Raw genomic sequence first — 22,839 nt, forward strand, 5'->3', positions numbered from 1 at the left:
ACTAGGGAATAAGTCCCATTGGGACTTCCTTTACTTGGGATAAACATTGGCTTCCACTGCATACTGGGACTTAAACTTTACTTGGGATAAACATTGGCTTCCACTGCATAGAAAAATAAATGGTTCCCTGACCCAAAAGGGCTTGCAATCTAAAAAGAAACACCAGCAACAACCACTGCAGGGATGCTGTGCTGTGGTTGGATAAGGGATAGTTGTTCTGTCCTTGCTATGTATAAGAGAATTACTACTTTAAAAGGTTCTTAGTTGGCAGGGTTTAATTGACACTGGTTAGTTGAAAGTGGGGATGTGGAACCTACAGAATGTTTAACCTTCAAAGGCTAAAGAGTTCTTTTCTTCCTCCATCAAGGTCAGTTCTTCTTCTCTTCCTCCACCTTTATACTTTCCTTCCTGTAGTTGCACAGGATTGTAGTTGCCCTTCAAGGAACATTATCATAAGCTAACATTGTGTGTGGTGAGCAAATCCTTCAGACTTTCAGATAGTGTATAATAAGCCTTTCTTGACCATCCATCCACTTGTGCTATACACTGAATCAGGTGGTTGATTTAAGTGCGAGACAAAGGATGAAAAAAAAAAGTGCTTCCATTGTAGTGCTGAGTGGCAAAAAGATGGGAACTGATGGCTGGAATTTTGAGCTGAGATACCCTTGGAACCTAGTAACCTGAGAAACCTAGTAACCTATGCCGTGTGAAATCAGTTTTAGGCTGGGCCTTGTGAGAACCTTTTTTCAAAAACAAAAACCGCACTCACCAAAGTGATAAGCAAAGCTGCAAATTGTCTACAGCTCTCCCACAATAATGCAAGTTGCTTCCTAGAAGCCATATTGAATATGGAACAGAGCAGATATGGAAGCCCTTAAAATTGTCTCTCAATGGATAGCTTTTTGCCCACTGGTGTGTAGAAATGCGTATGAAATTCTTGACTTGATTAAATGCAGCTTTCAAAGTCCATAATCTAACAGTGAGGTAGAGAAAGGGTGGGGGTGGGGAAAGAGAAATGCAGTTGAACTGAAGGTAGTTTTCATGGCCAAGTTGACTATTAAACAATTACACTTGCCTTGCAGGTTTTTTCCATGGTCTTCAAATGCTTAAAAGAGTACTCCTATTCCTCCTGAAAACAAAATGAAAAGCAATCTGGCAATGTAAATAACTTGACAGCTCAGTATTTGCAAGTATTCTTGATGTGTCTAATATGACTTGGTAATGCTTATTTCACTAAAGACTTAGCTAGGCAATGGCAGAATGAAGCAGTATTGCAGCACCTGGTTGATTTTTGCAACCGCTGATGTACAGAAAATCACCCTGGGCTTGTATTTAATTTTTTAAACTAAAAAATACAATAGCTATACTATAATATTTATAAGTAGAAAAGGGCGTTTTATTTTCCATGGAGTCAAAATCACTAAGAGATGGTGACATGCACCAACCTTATTTGGCCCCAAGAAGATAAAAAGACAGAAGCATTCTAGTTTCTTAGTGGTCTTCTGTAGGAACACATATCTGTATTCCATTTTTCCCAAATGAATTGGTCCAAGTGTGAGCGTAGCAATTAAATGCAATATTTCAGCTTTACTGAGGTGTTGATAAAAGTCTATCTTGCTTAAACTGCTTGCTTGAAGTCCATGGAGTACTAGAATGGAGATGCATTAACACTTTACGTTCAGCAAGTTTTTTGTTTGCTAGTTTCACGCGGTATGACTTCTTGTTGCCATCCATAGTGCACTAAAACCTAACCTTTTTCTGCTTGAATTGTTGGCACGCTGCTGTGTACATTTACACAAACTACTGAAGCACCTTTGTAGGTGTAAAAAAAATTTTAACATTTGATTTTTAGTTTCCTCTCAGATGAATGGTGAAATACTGTGTTCAGTTAAGAGTTCATTGTTGTGGTGCCCTGTCCCCCTCACCACACCTGGGACAAGTATGGATGGATTTGTGTGTAAAAGGGCCCTTGTTCCCCATCCCTCCTGAGTCCAGTTGTCTCTAGAGACTGCTTCAGACACCACAAAAACTGGGGACCCTGGGACACCCCAGCATTTGGGAACAATTTGACCATGAGTGCAGTATTTGTCCCTTCAGGCAAACATTGTAACCATGGACAATGGAAGGGTGGGGCATCTGAGTGCATCAGAATGCAGCAGGGCTTCAGAGCATGTGCTCAGGGATGCTGTATGTTAGTTTTTACTACTTCTGAGGAGAGCTTCGATAGCTCTTCAGAGCTGCATTCCAAACGCATCTTTGCAGGGTCATTCTAATAAGCTGCTTACTGCATGAAATCAGCTAATACCTTTCCAGACAGTGGCTGACATCTTGACTAATGCTGTGTGTGTTGTTATAGCTGCTCCCCTCGTGAACACAAAGTAGTCTTGTGTATGTTTAACTATTCAGAAACAGCTCCATGTTTCTCCTTCTCCTTCCCTTCCCTTCCCTTCCCTTCCTGACTCCACCCCCCACCCCCTCTACAGGATCCCCCACAGGAACAAACTTCTAATTAACAAAACATAAACAATTGCTAGATAAAATACAACATTGTGCTTGTGCAACAAACCTCCTAGAAAAATCTCATAGCTGTACAAAGTCATGCTATTGCACAGAAGTTCTCTTTAAAACCTATGAGGTGTGATGCAGGTTGCGCATGGACATTGGCCATTGTTTCTTACTGATCTGTAACCTTTTCTCACAAGTATTCTTAATAATTTAAAAATGGAAAGTGCTTGGACAAATCATTTTTATACAAACAACTGCATATGAAATTGTACAGTTTCTGAATTGCTTTAGCCAAAGGGCACAGCAATAGCATCATCAACAAAATGAGGTACCGCATAATGATTGCACTAATAATCATACAGTCCAGAGTATTCAATAATCAAAACTCCTGCTCTTTAGCAGAATACATCATCACAACAACAAATATTTAAATACTGCTTTTTGACAAAAGTTTCCAAAGTGGTTTAGATAGAGAAATAATAAATAAGATGGGTCCCTGATCCCAAAGGGCTCACAATCTATTATTCAAATAAGTTGTCATTGCAGTTTTACAGATGATCCCCACAAAGACAACTCAGTTAGCTTTACAAACTGAGAACTGATTTCACATACAGCCAGTGCAAAGATGTTCTGTTGTGTGCTTCTTTAAAAATCCTTGTCCCTTAACAGATATGCAGTGCACACAGTAATAAACCAATATGCGGTAATATTCAGAACTGTAGATAGTAATTCATTTTCCACCGTAATCGGAGCCCATCCTTTAGTTAGGTATTTCCTTCATGCTATCAGAATTGACAGGAAGTTATCACAGCAGAGTTTTCCTGGAGGCTAGGTTGATAGTTAATCCCCAGTTCCTTTTCCTGTCGCTTCAGGAAAGCAGCAGAGAGAGAACTCCTCAAAACTTTGTTTTCTTTGTTTCTTTCCTTGTTTTGTTTTTTGGGCTACTATAACTGCTGGCTCGCTTTCCATCTAAGCTCTCCCAGCCATTTTCTACTTCTTTTCAGCTACTAAGCGTCCCTCCCGGACAACATTGAATCTTCCTACTCCTCCCACTCTTGCCTTCCTAACCTCAGCCAAGCCAATGGAGCACGCTCATGCCGCCAACACCATCATGGCTTCATTGTCCAAAGGGGAGACGTTGACCGCAAGTGCCACCCTTACAACTGGGGTGGTTTTGGGTGCAGGACAACTAAGCATAGCTCAAAGTGCCACCCTTTCTACGGGGGCCAATGCGGCACCAAGGAAAACAGCAACAAAGTCAAAAGAGAGAGAGCGGGGGGCGGCGGAGCAGCCGAAGGCTGCCGGGAGCCGCCTGAAAACTACAAAGCCTCCGATTGCACGGTTGAGCGAACGCCTGCTTTTGCAAGCAGTCTGCCAGCAGTGGCAGACCCCGGCACATTCCTTCCCCAAGGCTACTAGCCCACCAGGGAGCGGACCAGCTGGGGAAGGAGGCCGAGGCAGCGACGGACACCATGTTACCACACGTGATGGTGCCTTTGGAAAACCAGGGCAATGGGAACCCAGAAGGAACCTCCACGGCTGCCACCACAGAAATCCAACCTACAGATGCCGAGCCATTACTCGTGAGTAACCCCCCACTCAGGCAGGGCAGCACAAAACCTCCCATATCAGAGGAGGGGGCCATGTGGCTGAGGGGTTTTATAGCCAGGGAGTTTAAAACACTCTTCCCTGCCCTGGCTATGGAGGTGGGAACTTCCTCACCCCCAATTGGAGAGGGACATAGAAACTCCTCCTCATCCTCCTCCCCGGACTCAGTAATTCTCAGGGGGCCCATTCCTGAGGGAGAGCAAGGCCATTTTGTTCCGTGGGCACCCTCTTTCTGAAAGAGGAGGTGCTACTGTTCCCCCTCATCCTCTTCCTCAGAGACTGGGGGAGCACCTCCAAAGAGACCATCTAGAAAGCTCACACCTGTAGCGCCTACAATCTCAGTCCAGCAGCCACCCCCAACCCCACAGGGACCAGGGGGGCACCCTGAGGTATCTCCTCTTCCCGGGAGGCCGGAGAACCTGGACCACTCCTCTTTTGGGACTGAAGAAGGAGAGATATCCAAGGAGGGAGAGCTTACCCAACAGGCAGCAAGTTCAACCCATCTGTTTACTCAGGCAGATTTTGAGGTTCTGCTGGCAAAAGCATGGCATACCATTAATGTGGTCTCTCCACTGGAACCCATGGATGTCAGGCAGGAGCCAGACCAGGAGGTCTTTCCTTCTACCTCCAACACTGCACCTATAGTTCCATTTCCCCAACTGTTCATGTCTACCCTAATGACCGAATGGAACACACCATTTACCCACAGGTCTATGACCCAGTTTTATAACAAGCTTTACACAGTCCCACAAGAGATGTCCGCCTTGCTAGCCGCCGCCCCCCCCCGGTGGTGGACGCCCCAATCACAAAACTGGTATCAGGGTCCATACTTAGTAGAGAAGGAGATGAACAACTAAAGGCCACTGAGGATAAGAAGTGTGAGTCCCTCTTAAACAAGGCTCACAAGGCCTCTGCCAATGTAGTTAGAGCAGCAGCAGTGAATTCTATCTTTGCCAGGGCTTCAGTCCTCTGGGCCAAAGAACTGGTCAAGATGGTCCCACCTGAGAATACCAAATTACAGCAGGGCATCAACAAGATGGCCAAGGCGGCAGCGTTCATGGCAGATTCCAGCCTGGACTGCATACAGCAAGCTTCTAGAGCCATGGTGTCAGCGGTTGCGGTGCGATGCTGCCTATGGCTGAAGCACTGGAGGATGGATTCCAAATCCAAGCTCAATCTGGCCTCAACCCCTTTCAGAGGGACGAGGTTGTTTGGGGACTCACTAGAGCCCATACTAGTGGACTCCAAGGACAAGAAGATGATGATGCCTTCTTCCAGAATAGAAAACCAGAGACCATTCAGGGCGGGAAGACAAGCACGAAATTTTCGCCCCTCCTTTAGACAGTCCAGCTACTCGTCAGCCAGTTTCTTTTGTGACTACTGTCAATACAACCAGCGACCAGCCAGCTGCCCCCACTGGCAACAGCAACAGAGGGGAGGGGCTCGCCAGCCATTTAACAAGCAATCCCGATCAACCTTCTTCCAACGGCGCAAACAATGATGCCGCACCAGTCAGGGGCAGGCTTCAAATATTCCAGGAAGCCTGGGTCACAGCCACCTCCGACCAGTGGGTTCTCAGGACAGTCTCTCCCGGCCTCTCCTTGGAGTTCTCATCCCCACCCCCCAACAGTTTTCGTCTCACTCCTGTTCCCAAGGATCCAGAGAAGAGACAACAAATGGCTAAGGCCATACACCACCTCCTCCAGATCAGAGCAATAGAACGAGTGCCGAGGACAGAGTCTGGGCACGGCATATACTCAGTGTTATTCTTGGTCCTCAAAAAAGATGGGTCGTGGAGAGCAGTCCTGAACCTAAGGCCTCTGAACCACTACATATGGAAACGCACGTTCAGGATGGAGTCCCTCAGAACAATCAAAGAAGTGGTGAAAGACCAGGAATTCTTGGCATCAGTGGACCTGTCAGAGGCTTACCTCCACATCCTGATTCACCTACACCACTGGCGTTTTCTCAGATTCGCCTTCAACAACCAGGATTACCAATACAGAGCAATGCCCTTTGGCCTGTCCTCAGCACCCAGAGAAGATCATGGTGGCACTGATCACACACATCAGGGCCAAGGGAGTATGCGTCCATCCGTATATGGACGATCGTCTTATACGCTTGCACTCACTACTGAGGGCCAAGAAGGATGTCCAGAGGATGCTGGAACTCCTCACCTCACACGGCTTCGTGGCAAACTGGCAAAAGAGTCACCTGTTACACACACAAAGACTTCAGCATCTGGGGGCAGTCTTCGACACGGCCAGGGGGATCATTTACCAAACTCTTGAAAGGAAGGAGAAGATCCGCCAGCTTGTATCCTCAGTACTGGAAGCGAACTCCTGCCAGATCATGACACTGGCAGCACTACTGGGCTCCATGACAGCCTGCATAGAGTGCACCCCTTGGGCCAGGTGGCATTCCCACAGTCTACAGTGGTTACTGCTTCCTCACCAGGACAGCATCACGTTGTGCTTACAAATACGTGTCCAGATTCCACTCACAGTACGGGTATCACTACATTGGTGGAGATCCAGGGTGCTATCTACAGGCCGCCCATTCAGCATCCCATACAGAATAACAATAACAACAGACGCAAGTCTGGAAGGGTGGGGAGCACACCTGGGACATCTTTTCATACAGGGAAGGTGGCATCCACGGGAAAGCAAAAGATCAATCAACCTGCTGGAACTCAGAGCAATACGGTTGGCGCTACTTCATTTTCGACAGCACATCAGACATCGGCATGTTTACATTCGCATGGAAAACACCACGGCAAAATCCCATGTCAACAACCAGGGCGGAACGAGATCCAGGCAGCTTATGCAGGAATCAGTCAGGCTCTTTGCATGGGCAGAGAGAAACCTCCTGTCCATAACAGCCAAACACCTCAGCGGCACCGCAAACCACAGGGCGCACTGGCTCAGCAGGAGACAGGTAGATGCGGCAGAATGGTCCCTGAACCAGGAGATCTTCGAGTGGATGACCAGCGCTTTAGGCTGACCAGAGGTGGATCTCGCCACCAGCAAGAACAGGAAGGTACTGCGCTTCATGACATGTTTCCATCACCCACAGGCAGAGGGGACAGACGCCCTGATCTCCAGATGGCCGGTGGGCCTGCTCTACACCTTTCCCCCACGGTGATAATCACCAGAGTGATCCAGAAGATACAGCAGGAGGAGGCCAACATCATCCTAATCGCTCCCCGGTGGCCACACCGGCTGTGGTTCGCCGACCTACTTGTAATGTCAGTACAACCACCCTGGCCCCTTCCAAGATGACCAGACCTACTATCCCAGGGTCCTGTTCTCCATCCTGACCCAGATTGGCTCCAACTCTACGCCTGGACATTGAGCGGGAAGTGTTAACGGGCCTTGGGTACGACCACAAGGTACAGACGACAATCTTGACTTCCAGAAGGACATCCATCAACAGAATTTACCAGACCACTTGGAGGGCTTTTTCACTATGGTGCAGAAGAAAGGAGATTTCACCCACTGCGGCAAAGGTTCAGGACATACTCTTGTTTTTACAAGATGGACCTGACCAGGGACTGCGGGCCAGCACCCTACGAAAGCAAACCTCAGCCCTGGCCTCCATACTCAAGCTAAATTTGAAAGGCTCAATCCTTCTTCACCCCCACATTAGGCATTTTCTGAGAGGCACGTCAAATGTAGCTCCACCTCTGTTGCCAAGATTTCCATCATGGAGCCTGAACAAGGTCCTCAACGCACTTACAAAATCTCCGTTCGAACCCCTAAAGGAATCCTCCCTCAGAGTACTCATAGGCAAGGTGCTGTTCCTGGCAGCTATCACTTCTGCACACAGGGTATCCGAACTTAGCACTCTATCAGTATGAAAGGAACTGTGTGTTTTTCAGGAGGCGGCAGTGATCCTGTACCTAGATCCTACCTTCTTACCCAAGGTAAACTCAATCTTCCACAGGTCACAGCTGGTTATACTCCCCTCCTTCTGCCCAAAACCATCACACCCAAGGGAGAGATCCTGGCATTCCCTGGACATCAGGAGGGCCCTACACACATACATCTGGAGGACAAGGACTTTCCGCAAGACAGAGTCCCTTTTTGTTTCTTACAATCCCTTGACTATGGGAAATAAGGTGTCAAAGGCCACCTTGGCAAGATGGATATGAGGAACCATCATAATGGCCTACAACACCCTAGAGATTCTGGTCCCAAGAGGCATTACAGCACACTCCACGAGGAGTGCAGCCACCTCAGCAGTCTTCTCAGCAGCCTTCTCAGCCAGAACATCACTTCAGACAATCTGCAAGGCAGCAACGTGGACCTCGGTCACGCCATTCATAAAACACTACAAGATCTCAGCCTTCCATGAGGAGCAGGTGGCCTTCGGCCGTACTGTTCTCCAACAAGTTGTCTAGCACACTTCCGCTACTTCTGCGACCCACCCAGGCAATGCTTACTGTTTAGCCGGCTTGGGTATGTCTGTAACTAAAGGATGGGCTCTGATTACAGTGGAAAAAGGAACATTGGGTCTTACCTGTGAAGGGTCCTTTTTCACCGTAATTGGAGCCTATCTGCCCCGACCTGTGGAAGCAGACTTAATTGGGGTCAACACTGAATTCTATGACACTGAATTCTATGATTACCGGGACTAATTCGTGTGTGTGTGTACTATATAGAGGTGTTGGTGTTACAACTGTTAGTAAAAATTAGTAGTGGTTAGTAGAGATTAGTAGATATTAACACTCAAGAACGACCAGAGAATTAGTCATTAAGGGGGGTCTGAGTTGGACAAGGACCAAAGGACGACGTCACACGGATGGGCTTATCCATTGGCAGGGGTGAATCTGATACTTTTCTAACCTCAGTAAAAATCATTAGTATTGCTACCTACAAAACAGAGCGCTCTCTCTCCAGTAGTTTTTCACAGCATCCTTCAGCATGACAGTCGGAACTGGGGATTAACAATCAACCTAGCCTCCATGAAAACTCTGCTGTGATAACTTCCTGTCGATTCTGATAGCATGAAGGAAATACCTAACTAAAGGATGGGCTCCGATTACGGTGAAAAAGGACCCTTCACAGGTAAGACCCAATGTTCTTTTCTTACCTAAGGTCCTAACCAGGGTTTAACAAGACCCTTACCAAGTCGCCAATGGCAAGCATCCCTTTCATTAGTTTTGCATTAATTACAGAGGTGGGGGGCTGTCTCCCCTTTGAACTGACTGGAGAAAGTTAGCTCCATGCTCTTTGGAGCATAACATTTCTGGGGAGAGTAAACCATCATCATAATCTAAATTCTCTACCCATCCACCTGCCTCTCGAGAACAGCAGGCATTACCTTCATGCTGTGTGCATGGTCCTGCTTCTATATGTCTGAAGCAGAAAAACCTGCCAGGGAGGTGGTTGGGCCCTTAGATGATGAGGGGTGAAAGGGATTATTATGGAGGATAAGGAGATTGCAGAGAAGCTGAATGAGTTTGTTGCATCTGTATTCACAGCAGAGGATACTGACCATATACTCTCTCCGGAACTTGAGCTTCTCAGGTTTAGAAGCTGAAGAACTGTGCCAATTTTGAGTTGATGAGGGAAGATGTTCTAAATTGTCTTGAAAAACTAAAAATTAAATCGCCAGGGCCAGATGGCATCCACCCAAGAATTCTGAAGGAACTCAAATGTGAAATCTCCTATCAAAAATATGTAACTTGTCCCTACAATCAGGCGCTGTACTAGAGGACTAGAAAGCAGCCAATGTAACCACAATTTTCAAAAAGGGATCCAGAGGGGATCTGAGAAAATACAGGCTGGTCAGCTTAACTTCAGTGCTGGGCAAATTGATGGAAAGCATACTTGAGGACAAAATTTTTAAACATATGGAAGAAAAGGCCTTGCTGAAGGAGAACCAGCATGGCTTCTGCAAGGGCAAGTATTGCCTCACTAACGTTTTGGGATTCTTTGAGAGTGTGAACAAGCATGTAGATAAAGGTGATCCGGTTGACAGAGTATACTTGGACTTCCAAAAAGCTTTTGACAAAGTTCCCCACCAAAGGCTCTTGGGTAAACTTAGCAGTCATGGGATAAGGGGACAGGTTCATATATGGATCAGTAACTGATTGAAGGACAGGAAGCGGAGGGTAGGAATAAATGGACAGTTTTCACAATGGAGGGAAGTGGGTGTAGGGGAAGAATGGCAGTTCAGTCCCCAAACAGCAGAGCAAAACCAGTTTGGTGAGAAAGCAGTAAAGCAAGAAGTCTTGAGACAGTTCCTTAGTACTGAAGAACTACAAGGATTTATTTAAAGAAAAGGTTACAAACAAACATGAAAATGTCTGCAGCTTATTTCAGCTGTAGTTCATGGCTGAAGACAGAGACCAAAGCAGTCAGACATCTCTGGAGAAACAAAATGGAGACTAGCACCGGAAAAACAAAGAGGGGAGGAGTCCAGCACTTTTATCCATGACCCTAACCCCCTCCCCCTGGGTCACTACGAGACATTGCAGCTGAGAGTTGATGCTGCTAGTTTCTTCGCTCCAACAGTGCTCCAGGGATCAGTACTGGGATGAATGCTCTTTACCTTGTTCATAAATGATTTGGAAGTTGGGTTAACCACCTAAGGGGCCAAATCTGCAGATGACATTAAACTCTTTAGGGTAGTAAAATCCACAACAGATTGTGAGGAGCTCCAAACAGATCTCTCCAAACTAGCTGAGTGGCAAAATGGCAAATGTGGTTCAATGTAAGCAAGTGTAAAGTGATGCATATTAAGATTTAAAAAAAACAGCTCACATATTCACTGATGGGATATGAGCTCTTAGTGACTGACCAGGAGAGCATTGGAGAGCGCTCTAAACTTCACATAGTTCTCTGCTGCTTCTACCTTCATAGGTGCTGTATTAGAATATTAGAGACTTTTTAAAAAATGTAATTTGGGGTGGGGGGTATGATTGAGTTTAATTATCAAAAGGATACTCAGGACCCAGGTGTTTAAAATACCTATCCGTACCCCTGCCTTAGTAGTACCATTGAGAAGGTCATTTTATTCCTCTATAGATTTGCAGTGGCCTTCAAAATCCTTGCATGTAATCATACACAGACCTGAGTTATAGTGAGCACTGAACATCATCATCCTTTATTACAGTCATAGACCAGCATAAAAGTACATGTTAAAGAATACGGGTAAATAGAAGTAGTAGGTGGTTACCTATATGATGATGCATATATATATATAAACATTAAAAACTAATAATACTGAAAATGTATGAGGGTGATTAAATGTTAAAAAAAATGAGTACTAAAAAAGGTAGAAGTACTAAAATACAAAGAATGAGAATGAATAAAATAATAATAACAATATTACTATTGTTTAAAAGTAATAAAATGCTGTACAGTGCAATAAAATGAGGCATGGGCAAGTGCAAGGTCAATCCAGAGTCATCAAGAATCGGATTAAGGGGGCTCACAGCCTATCATCCTTCGACGGATGCTTATTGCAGCTGCACAGAACTTGGCAACACCATGTGTAATGGCAGGGTTAGAGTCAGAAAGCAACAGAAAACTGTAGAATTGTCTCGAACGTCCCGGGAACTTGCTTAGCAATGGGAGAATAAGGATGACACGAATGTCTCTATAAACCAGGCAGGATATGCTCAATAGTTTCGATCTGTTCGGAACCACAGGGACATAATTGCTCTGCAAGTGGGATCTTTCTGTAACGGCCAGAGCACTGAACAGAAGACTTCAGCTGATGTCATCTTTGTAATATCATGTTTCTGTAAAACAAATCTGGTCTCCTTCCAGTAGACTCATTGCTAAATGAGAATTGGCTAGATAAACTGACATCTGTATTTTCATCTGAGTCTTCATTGAAACTAGAGATTCAGTATAGAAAACTGCCAAATGTGCATTTATAAAAGTAATTAAAACTCCAATGTATCAATTTTGACTCTTCCCCCCCCCCCCCCGCCACACAACTCTGATCTGTGGTCTTTATTTTAAACTGTTTTTGCATGCCAGTCTCTGAATTTACCTAAGCACAAGAATTGAAATGGAACAAGACAAGTGAAACCAGCTACAGTTTTACTCTGCTAACTAACATTGGAGAGGACATGCATTTATAGATATGTACAATTCTGTAGCTAGAATCAGGATTTATTTTGATTTAAATCATCATGATTTAAACTCCTTTGCAGAAGGACTCAATTTTAATCATTTATCAGTCAGAAAAATTCTATTTAATCATTTATTGGTAAAAGTACATTCTTGTTGTCTAATATAACTTTTAACACATATTTAGGGATAGATGTAAGTTTCATTTTTAGAAGGCAGGTACACACTATAATAGTGCACACATCTCATGATGTGTCCATTCAGGCAACCGGGCCTTGCACTTCTTTGTTGCACTGTTTGCATTTCGCACGCATGCCTGTCTTATCCACAGGTACAGGAATTTCACTGAAATATTCCCAAATGGGGTCCCTTTTACAGCCTTCTGCCATGATGGGTATGTCCCTTCTACAAGGGGGGATACATTCGGGAGGGGGGAGTTTTCTCAGGACTGCATTAATACGTTCTGTTCACTTCCTATTCCGCTCTGCTGTCGACACTCCTATTCCTTGCTCAGATCTGCTCCACTCCACCCCCCCCCCAATCCTCTATTCATTTATTGACCTTCTTGGTCTTTGCACTTTTAGAAAAAGAGAGGGGCAAGGGCTTGAGTGTGTGAATGTGTGCACGCACACATGTGCTGCATGTACACACCTGCAGAATAGGATTGACCAGGTTATCTCTCATTCCCATATACTGCTGTTAACTTGTTCATAGAATATAATTAGAAGTTATGGTTAATACTCATGATGATATCTTATGGATTGGTTTTTTAAAAACTTAAAATCCAATTTAAAATTTAAAAATCTAATTTAAATTTTAAAAATCCAATTATTCTTTTTAAAAGTAATTTATTTTTATCAACCCTGGCTAGAAGGGATTGGAAGAAATAATATGCAGTTTATTCATAATTTCAGTTAGAGAACTAGATCTCCCTGCACTAGGAAATTGCTTATTCTAAGAAACAAAAGTTTCATTCTTAACTTGTAAAGTCATTATGCATGAAATGCTTAAAATGGATATTCTGTTTGGTAAAACAAAAAATCTACAACTGCTCAATCTGAAATACAATTGATGAGATGTATAAGTATTAACAAAAGAATGAATTTGAATGTGCAGCATGCTAAATTTGGCCTGTCTGTCTGTTTTTAATATAAGCTTTGTATAAGATACAAGCCTCCTAAACAGAGATAACTATAGTCGTTTTAAGTATATAATTGAGAACAATCCATGCTGAATAGCGGTTATGTTTCTGCTTGTGGATTTTCATAAGCAGCAGAATTTCATAATCAAGGCATCAATTATAGTAAAATAATGGATTGTGTTTTAGAAAAATGCTCTGTGGCATAGCAAGATTACTGGGAGTGATCTAAATACACGAAGATCCTTCCCAATCATATTATAAGAACTGCTCTGCACGCAGAGTGGGAATGGAGCCCTCAGAATGTGCTTGGATCTTACCAATGGAGAATAACCGAACAGTTAATTCATGAAGCTGTGCTGTTTTTCTTGTTGGATGGGGAGCTAAATACATATTTTACAAACCTATTTTCACAAAGTATTTTACTATGCTAGTTCATGGATTGGATATGTATAATGGCTGACTACATTGACTGACTGGTCACAAACAGACTCTTTGGTTGACTGAGTGGTTGCTGCACAGCTCTGGCCACACCTGGAGGATGTTAAATTTCCAGATCCATATCAGTCCAGTTTCTAGCCTGAGTTTGGCACAAAAAAGGGCTTTGGTCACCTTGATGGACAGTCCGTGTGAGACTTTGCTAATTCTTGTGTACTTCTCAGCAGCCTTTGATACTATTGCGCTTGGTATTGGCTGGATCCTGAGGTAGCAATTAGGGTCACTGTGCTTCAGTAATCCCATTCCTATCTTGGTGGCCATTTCCAAAAGGTGATGGTAGAGAATCTATTGCTCTGCCCCAAGACAATTATGCTATTTTATTTAGTTGGTACGGAAATGTATTAAAAATTAAAATGTGCCAGCAGTGACCCTTCATGCGCAGAGAGAGCCTGGCCATGACTATCCAGGACTGGCAACATCCTATTGGAGTACTGCTTCACATTCTAAGTGAGGCTGCTTTTGAAGACTATTAGGAACATAGGAAGCTGCCATATACTGAGTCAGACCATTGGTCTATCTAGCTCAGTATTGTCTTCACAGACTGGCAGCGGCTGCTCCAAGGTTGCAGGCAGGAATCTCTCTCAGCCCTATCTTGGAGAAGCCAGGGAGGGAACTTGAAACCTTCTGCTCTTCCCAGAGCAGCTTCATACCCTGGAGGGAATATCTTGCAGTGCTCACACATCAAGTCTCCCATTCAGATGCAACCAGGGCAGACCCTGCTTAGCTATGGGGACCAGTCATGCTTGCTACCACAAGACCAGCTCTCCTCTACAGTTAGTTCAACATACAGCAGCTAGACTACTGACTGAGGCCAGACACAGCAAAATCTTGCCAGTCTTCAAACAACTGCACTGGCTCCCAGTTCACTTCTCTTCTAAGCACAAATAAAAATGCTTGTGGTGTGTTAAATACCTTGAAACCCAGATACCTCTTGAATCACTTTTTCTCACGTGAGCCTGCTCATGTGTTAACATCTTCCTCAGAGGCCCTTCTTTGGCCACCTCTGTCAGATATGAGGCAGGTGGTCATCAGAGAGGACCTTCGGTGGCTCCCCAACTTCAGAATTCTCATTCCAGGGAGGCTTGTTTGGCACCAGATTTGCCATCCTTTCAGTGCAGGTAAAACCTTGTTTTCCTTTTCTGAGATTTTCTAGATTCCTTTATTTCTCCACTGCACTGAGTTGTGTATGCCGTGCTACTTACCTGCATTTTATTGCTTATGATGTATGTATTTATTTATTTCTATTTCTATACCGCCCTTCCAAAAATGACTCAGGGTGGTTTACACAGAGAAATAATAAATAAGATGGATCCCTGTCCCCAAAGGGCTCACGATATAAAAAGAAACACGAGATAGACACCAGCAACAGTCACTAGAGGTCTCTTCTTTATATTATTTTAGCTATATTGTTAGCTGCTTAGAGAATCCTATTATACTGAAGAGCAGACTACTAAATCTTAGAACTGTATTGTAGCTGCACAGAAACTTACCAGATGGTGGCTCTAACCATATGGAGAGCCCATCATAGGCAGCATCTGGCCACACAGTAACTACAACATGCCCATATTGTTGGAGGCTACCCAAATTTGGCAGCCTTTGTAGTTAGAAGTCATCCATTTCTCTGTGTGTTGAAGTCGGGCTAGTCAAAAGGGGACACACACAAATAGGACACAATGAATATTTCAGTTTATTGTCTTTCATCTGAGCAATGTAGATCTTTCATAGGCAGTTTAAAGGGATGATTAGGTCCAGAGATTGGCTCAACAGCACTAGTCACAAAAAGGGGGGAGAGAGAAATATAATACTTTATTTTAACCCTTCCTTTTAAAGTTCTGATAATTCCCTCTTGAAAAGTACCACTGAGAATATTTCACAGATATACTCTGAATATCTCACAATGTACTAAAGCATTAAAGCTTGCATAAACTTGATGGACACATTTAACTGCCATCTCAGTGCTTGATCAATATGAGGCTGCTGAACAACTCCTACATGGTCTTTATAGTCTGCAGTAGTTAACTACCAAAGATATGTTTTGATTTGAATTGTGTGTTTCTGACTGGTTGAATGGAAAAAATAGCTATTTTTCATAAGATCATACATCCCTTTGGGGGAGCAGTTCAGTGTTTGGGACTGTTCAGAATTACATTTTGATTCCCTACACCTATGGCCTAATGTAGGGCCATCCCTAAGAGGATGCAGGGCTGGGTGTAAGCAGCACTCCCCATCAGCCACACTTCATTGCTGCTCCTTGCACCACCACCCCCGCCACGCTGAATATCCAGCATGCATATCACTAAGGAGTTTGATTGCCTCCCTCCTCATTCCAGTGATGAAAAGGGTGACCAAATTTCCCAGTGCCATGGGAACTGGATACGAAATGAGAGGTGTACATGTGCCCTGATGCTTAATGTGCCTCTCATTTAGTATCCAGCTCCCACAACACCAGGAAGTTCAGTTGCCTCTCTCATTGCTCGAATGAGGACTGAGGTAATGAACCTCCTTAGTGCTGTGTTTGTGGGATACTGAACAGTGGGTGGGGGATGAGGAGTGAGGGGCTTTAAGAGGGGTTCGGATAACTTCATGGAGGAGAGGTCCATCAATGGCTACTAGTCGGAGGGCTGTCGGCCTTCTCCAGTCTCAAAGGCAGGATGGCTCTGAGAACCAGTTGCAGGGGAGTAATGGCAGGAGAGAGGGCACACTATCAACTCCTGCCTGTGGCTTCCAGCAGCATCTGGTGGGCCACTTTGAGAAACAGGATGCAGGACTAGATGGGCCTTGGGCCTGATCCAGCAGGGCTGTTCTTATGTTCTTATGTTAGTGGTTGCTGATGGGCAGTGTTGGGGTGATTGGGTCTGGCTGCAGAACCTTGGGGAGCATGGGGCTCAGGGTGATCACCTTGGTTGCCCCACCTAAAAGATGGGCCTGGCCTGATGTGCAAATTATCAGTTTCAGTTGGTACACCAGTTGTGACCACTACTGGAAGAAGATAATCTGGCAGCTGTCATTCATGCTTTAACAAATTCTGGATTAGATTCCTATAATGCTCTTCACGTGGGCTGCCCTTCCAAGAAATTAGGGAAAGTTTTGGAGTACACAATATGGCAGATGTTCTTCTGACAGGTCTTTACCATCATGGTCTTTACCGTCATTTTTAGTGTAAACCGCCCTGAGCCTTTTGGAAGGGCGGTATAAAAGTTTTGATGATAATGATAATAATAATAATTAATGAACATATAATGCCAGTTTTGAAACCTCCTCATTGGTTGTTTCCATTCCCAATTCAAGATACTGGTCTTGTATTTTAAAGCCCTAAATGCTTGGATCCTAAGTATATGAGGGAGCACCATCTCCTGTATGAGCCCCCTCACTGTTGGGCATTAAGATCTCTTAGTAAAGCACATTCCATGTACCATAAATTGTGGGTGCCTGTCTTCATCAAGGAGCAAGACTTTTCTTTTCTTGAGATCACGGTACTGATCTCAAGAACAGTGGCCCCTGTACTTCAGATCTCTCTTCCCTACCCCCACCCTTAAAGTTTGGCAGACAACGTATCTCTTCCACCCCTTTCTTATACCCTTAGGGACATAGTTTTGGGAGGCACAGGTCCTTGAAAAGGGAAGGGCGATTACCAAAAAAAGCCTCTTTTCTCCTCCTTGCATGATGGAAAACTTTGGTGAGTTGCTTAGGTTAGTTTGGATGGCAGCCATAATAAATAAGCAACTGTTAGCTGGCCAAGCTGGTTTTTGTTCCTGTATCAAGGATATATTTCTGTCTGTCATTGAAGGAAAGTAGCTGTGTTCTTACCACTATATACTAAATGAGCTTTCTTGTCACTGTACTCAGATTTACAGTAGTATTCCCAGGTTATTGCAGCATAATATACCTGTAGTGTATTACTGATAGTCTAGTCATCTCTTGTTAAAGAATCCCACAACTATTTTTATTTTATTGATACTTCATTTAATAATTTAAAAACAAAACAATTTCCTCAAACTGCATTGCCTCTGCAAACCTGTTTTAGATTGACAACCTTTACATTCTGAAGAGAAGGTATGAAGCAAATGTTAAAACAAATTACATCTGGATCTTACAAAGTGACATCATCTACAACAGGACAAGTAACTACTAAGCCACTTTATCTGAAGTATGATGTCATGATTGCAAAGAAAATATATCCAGAAAATCCCAATCATCTTGTTATAAGTTTGCTTACACACACTTGTAGGATGTCATTCAAGGGACTTGCTTGTGACCTTCCCCTTAAAGAACAGAGCAAGAGCTATTGTATGACATACAGGATGGAGTGAAAGGCAACTGTTATGCTGCGCACTTAGGCAGAAGTTGGGTGCTATTCATCCCTACCAGAGCATGTTCCGAAAGAGGGATCTTATTTTATTTATCAAATTTGTACAGCGCCCCAAGCTTTCATCTCTGGGTGGTTAACAATAGCATAAAACCAGTTAAAAACATATACAAAAACTAAAAACAATTTAACAAAAATAAACCAGAAATTAAAACCTAAAAATTTAGGAAGCTGAGAAAGTTTGTTAAAAGATGGGTTTTCAGGTGTTTTTTGAAAATTGCCAGAGATGGGGAGGATGGTATCTCAGCAGGGAGTGCGGTCCATAATCTTGGGGCAGCAACCGAAAAGGCCTGTCTCTGTGTAGCCACCAAACAAGTTAGCGGTAACTGGAGACGGACCTCCTCTGATGACCTCAATGGGTGGTGGGGCTTGTAGTGAAGAAGACACTCTCTTAGATTCCCAGGGCCTAAGCCGTTTAGGGCTTTATAAGTTATAACTAGCACTTTGTATTTTGTCCGGCTACCTATTGGCAGTGAGTGTAGCTTAAAGCTTGGTTCTGTGCATTCCTGGGGTGAAGCAGAAGTTGGGCTGCTTTCATTGACTTAGAAATGAAGAAAACCATTATTGCAGGCATAATAAGAAAAATTGAACTATTTGTTTTCATACAAGTGAAAGCATTCTAAATGCACAGACGTCAGATTATTCTCCTATTCCAACATTGTATTGAAATATTGTCACATCTTTAAATGTTTTTCTTTTTAAGCAATTCATTTTATGTAACAATTCCTCCATTTTAATTTCCAAAGTACTGTAGAGATTATGAAACATATCTTGAAAGTTTTCATCTATAGTATGATCTATAGATAATATGTACTTTGCTGAACAGTTGGATCCAGTTATGGTAGATATTTAGTTTCTAGGCCAGTTATGAAATGCCATTGTCCATGAAATATTTTACTACATGAGATTCTGACCCATATTGTGAATATTGATTTTATTTTATTTAAGATGAAAAATGGACCATTTGAAGTTCAAGGTCTGTCATGCTAAAAACAAAATTACAACACAGCTGGAAAGTTTAACTAGTCTTTCTCTGCACTTGTAATGGACAGTTACCTAGAAGACTCTAATAGTGACTACATAGAGAAAGGAATGATTACTTGTATCACTGGCAGTGTTTTGTTTTTCATCTGAGTGCAGAATGAGTTTTCTTCTGGGTGGCAGTATCAAGACATTGTGTGTGTACGTGCATTCAGAGTGGAACCTTCCCGATTCAACCTGAGTGGTATCTAAAATTGACTGAGTGGACATCAAAAACCATGCAAGCAGGCGCACATGTGCACGCCTTGGAGGGAACACTGATCACTGGACTGATATGCTAGGATCTGGGAGCTAGTAGATTTTGATTTAGAAACAATATTAAATGAATTAATACCTCTCTTTTCCTTCTTTTTCAGACATATTGCCATATATTGATTAAAATAGCTCACAGAGAAGATTGAGTAAAACTGCTAGGCTTGGTGAAGAGACATTGGATCACTTGCTGTCCACAAAGAAATTCATAGGAGTGTCTTCCATCTTCTGGATGTCCAAGTATATCAAACAAAAAACCATTTCATCTGTTTCTTTTATAAACATATATTTGATCTGTTACTCACAAGCGGCTAAGCAGCAGACCCTATTGGCAAACCAGCATGGCTAGAATTAGTTTTGTCTTCAGTATTTGCCATTTGGTGCTGAGATTGCTCATAAATCCATTTTGTGCATCTTCCATACAGAATAGCGAATGTCCACAATTATGTGTGTGTGAGATAAGGCCATGGTTTACACCCCAGTCAACCTATAGGGAAGCCACAACAGTTGACTGCAATGATCTTCGTTTAACAAAAATCCCAAGTAATCTTTCCAGTGATACTCAAGTTCTGCTCTTACAAAGTAACAATATTGCCAAGACCACAGATGAACTCCAACAGCTTTTCAATTTAACAGAGTTGGATTTTTCACAGAATAATTTCACTAGTATTAAAGATGTGGGACTCTCCAATCTTACTCAACTTACTACTTTACACCTGGAGGAGAATCAGATCACAGAGATGACAGATTACTGCTTACAAGATCTGTGCAATCTTCAGGAACTTTATATAAACCATAACCAAATCAGTACCATTTCTGCAAATGCATTCTCAGGCCTGAAGAATCTTTTAAGACTTCATCTAAATTCCAACAAATTAAAAGTTATTGACAGTCGTTGGTTTGATTCTACACCCAACTTGGAAATTCTGATGATTGGAGAAAATCCTGTGATTGGAATACTGGATATGAACTTCAAACCACTCTCAAATTTAAGAAGTCTGGTTCTGGCTGGTATGTACCTGACTGACATCCCTGGAAATGCACTAGTAGGTTTGGATAGTCTTGAAAGTCTCTCATTTTATGACAACAGGCTGGTTAAAGTTCCTCAGCTTGCCCTCGAGAAAGTTCCAAATTTAAAATTTTTGGATCTCAACAAAAATCCAATCCACAAGATCCAAGAAGGAGATTTCAAAAATATGCTTCGTTTGAAAGAACTTGGAATCAACAATATGGGAGAGCTGGTTTCTGTTGACAGATATGCACTAGACAATCTTCCTGAACTTACCAAGCTTGAAGCCACAAACAACCCAAAGTTATCTTACATACATCGTTTAGCATTTCGGAATGTTCCTGCTCTGGAAAGCCTGATGCTTAACAACAATGCCTTGAATGCAGTCTACCAAAAAACAGTGGAATCCCTTCCAAACTTGCGTGAGATCAGCATTCACAGTAATCCCCTCAGGTGTGACTGTGTCATCCACTGGATCAACTCCAACAAGACCAATATCCGTTTTATGGAGCCCCTCTCAATGTTTTGTGCCATGCCACCAGAATACAGAGGACAACAAGTAAAGGAGGTGTTAATACAGGATTCCAGTGAACAGTGTCTTCCAATGATTTCTCATGACACTTTCCCAAATCATTTGAATTTGGACATTGGCATGACTGTCTTCTTGGACTGTCGGGCAATGGCAGAGCCAGAACCTGAAATTTATTGGGTAACTCCACTTGGAAACAAAATAACTGCTGATACTCTTTCGGACAAATACAGGCTTAGCAGTGAAGGGACTCTGGAAATATCCAATATTCAGACAGAAGACTCCGGAAGGTACACTTGTATAGCCCAAAACATAGAAGGTGCAGATACAAGAGTAGCAACAATAAGAGTGAATGGAACACTGTTGGATGGTACTCAAGTGCTGAAAATCTATGTAAAGCAAGCAGAATCTCATTCAATTCTAGTTTCTTGGAAGGTTAACTCTAATGTTATGACATCTAACTTAAAATGGTCCTCTGCTACAATGAAAATAGACAACCCTCACATTACATATACTGCCAGGGTCCCAGTTGATGTGCATGAATACAACCTCACACATTTGCAGCCCTCCACAGATTATGAGGTCTGCCTCACTGTATCTAACATCCACCAGCAAACTCAAAAGTCCTGTGTTAATGTTACTACAAAAAATGCAGCTTTTGCCCTGGACATTACTGACCAAGAAACAAGTACAGCCCTGGCTGCAGTTATGGGAACAATGTTTGCAGTTATTAGTCTTGCCTCTGTTTCTGTTTATATTACTAAAAGGTTTAAGAGGAAAAACTATCACCATTCACTGAAAAAATATATGCAAAAGACCTCCTCTATCCCACTGAATGAGCTGTATCCTCCACTTATTAACCTCTGGGAAGGCGACAGTGAAAAGGATAAGGAGGGTTCTGCAGAAACCAAGCCTACCCAAGTGGACACTTCCAGAAGCTATTATATGTGGTAACCCAGACAATATTTTGCTTCTGGTAGTAAGGAGCACGAAGACTTTTTTGCTTTATTCTGCAAAAGTGACAAGTTTGAAGACTTTTGTATTTTTTGACTTTGCTAGTTTTGTGGCAGAGTGATGAGGACAGGTGGATATTTCAAAATTTGTTTAGTATAGCGTATCGCAATTGTTTTGACACACAAATGGCAGCTTCACCTAGCTTCCAATTTTTTTTAGTTGTGCTTAATTTAACAGTGCTGTTCTAACTTTGGGAAGAAGAAAAAACTTAGGGAAAGGCTGGGATTGCCCTGTGACTTACAAGTAGCATTACCCCTTTCTTCTGAAGCCATCAACAGAAAGTACAGTGTCCTGCAAGATCTAATTATACCAACTTGAAAATATTAAACCAGCTTTGTCATAATCTGGTCTAAGGACTCTTTAACTTGAGATAAGATGACAAGATTTTGAACATTGTTAGTTGGCTGTACTGTAATGTTGTATCAACTGATTTGAATGTTTTTTGAATATGAACAATTGATTTCCCCCCCTTTTTATAGTTCAAGAGGCTTAGGTAAAGCTAACAAAGCAACTGAAGTATGTACACTTTTTTTTCAATGTAACAAACTAAATGTTAATTGCTCTTTTGTTATATTTAGTAGAAACTTTTATGAACTTAGATTTTTGTTCTGTGTAATCCACCAACACCTGGCATAGAATTAAGACAGAAGTATAATAAATTATAGTTTTTGTTCTGTTTGGTTTTTTAGAAGAGTCGCAATAATGTATCTTTTTACTTGTATCACCATCTTTAATAGGTGATCATGTTTTGACAGAATACAGTATATCCAGACGTATATAAAACTGTGG

At 42.8% G+C, this 22,839-nt stretch overlaps 1 protein-coding gene across 2 annotated transcripts in view; it reads left to right on the forward strand.

The window, feature by feature from the left end:
- Positions 1–22,741, forward strand: part of LRRN1 (leucine rich repeat neuronal 1) — a 57,106-nt gene extending 34,365 nt beyond the window's left edge. For both annotated transcript variants that reach the window (XM_053301801.1, XM_053301803.1), the window contains exon 2: positions 19,603–22,741. In XM_053301801.1, the coding sequence (XP_053157776.1) occupies positions 19,840–21,990 (2,151 nt within the window). In that variant the 5' untranslated portion in view covers positions 19,603–19,839 and the 3' untranslated portion in view covers positions 21,991–22,741. The remainder of the gene's footprint in view (positions 1–19,602) is intronic.
- Positions 22,742–22,839: the final 98 nt, after the last annotated feature.

Source organism: Hemicordylus capensis, chromosome 2 (assembly GCF_027244095.1).
Source record: "Hemicordylus capensis ecotype Gifberg chromosome 2, rHemCap1.1.pri, whole genome shotgun sequence".
In the NCBI taxonomy this organism is placed as follows: domain Eukaryota; kingdom Metazoa; phylum Chordata; class Lepidosauria; order Squamata; family Cordylidae; genus Hemicordylus; species Hemicordylus capensis.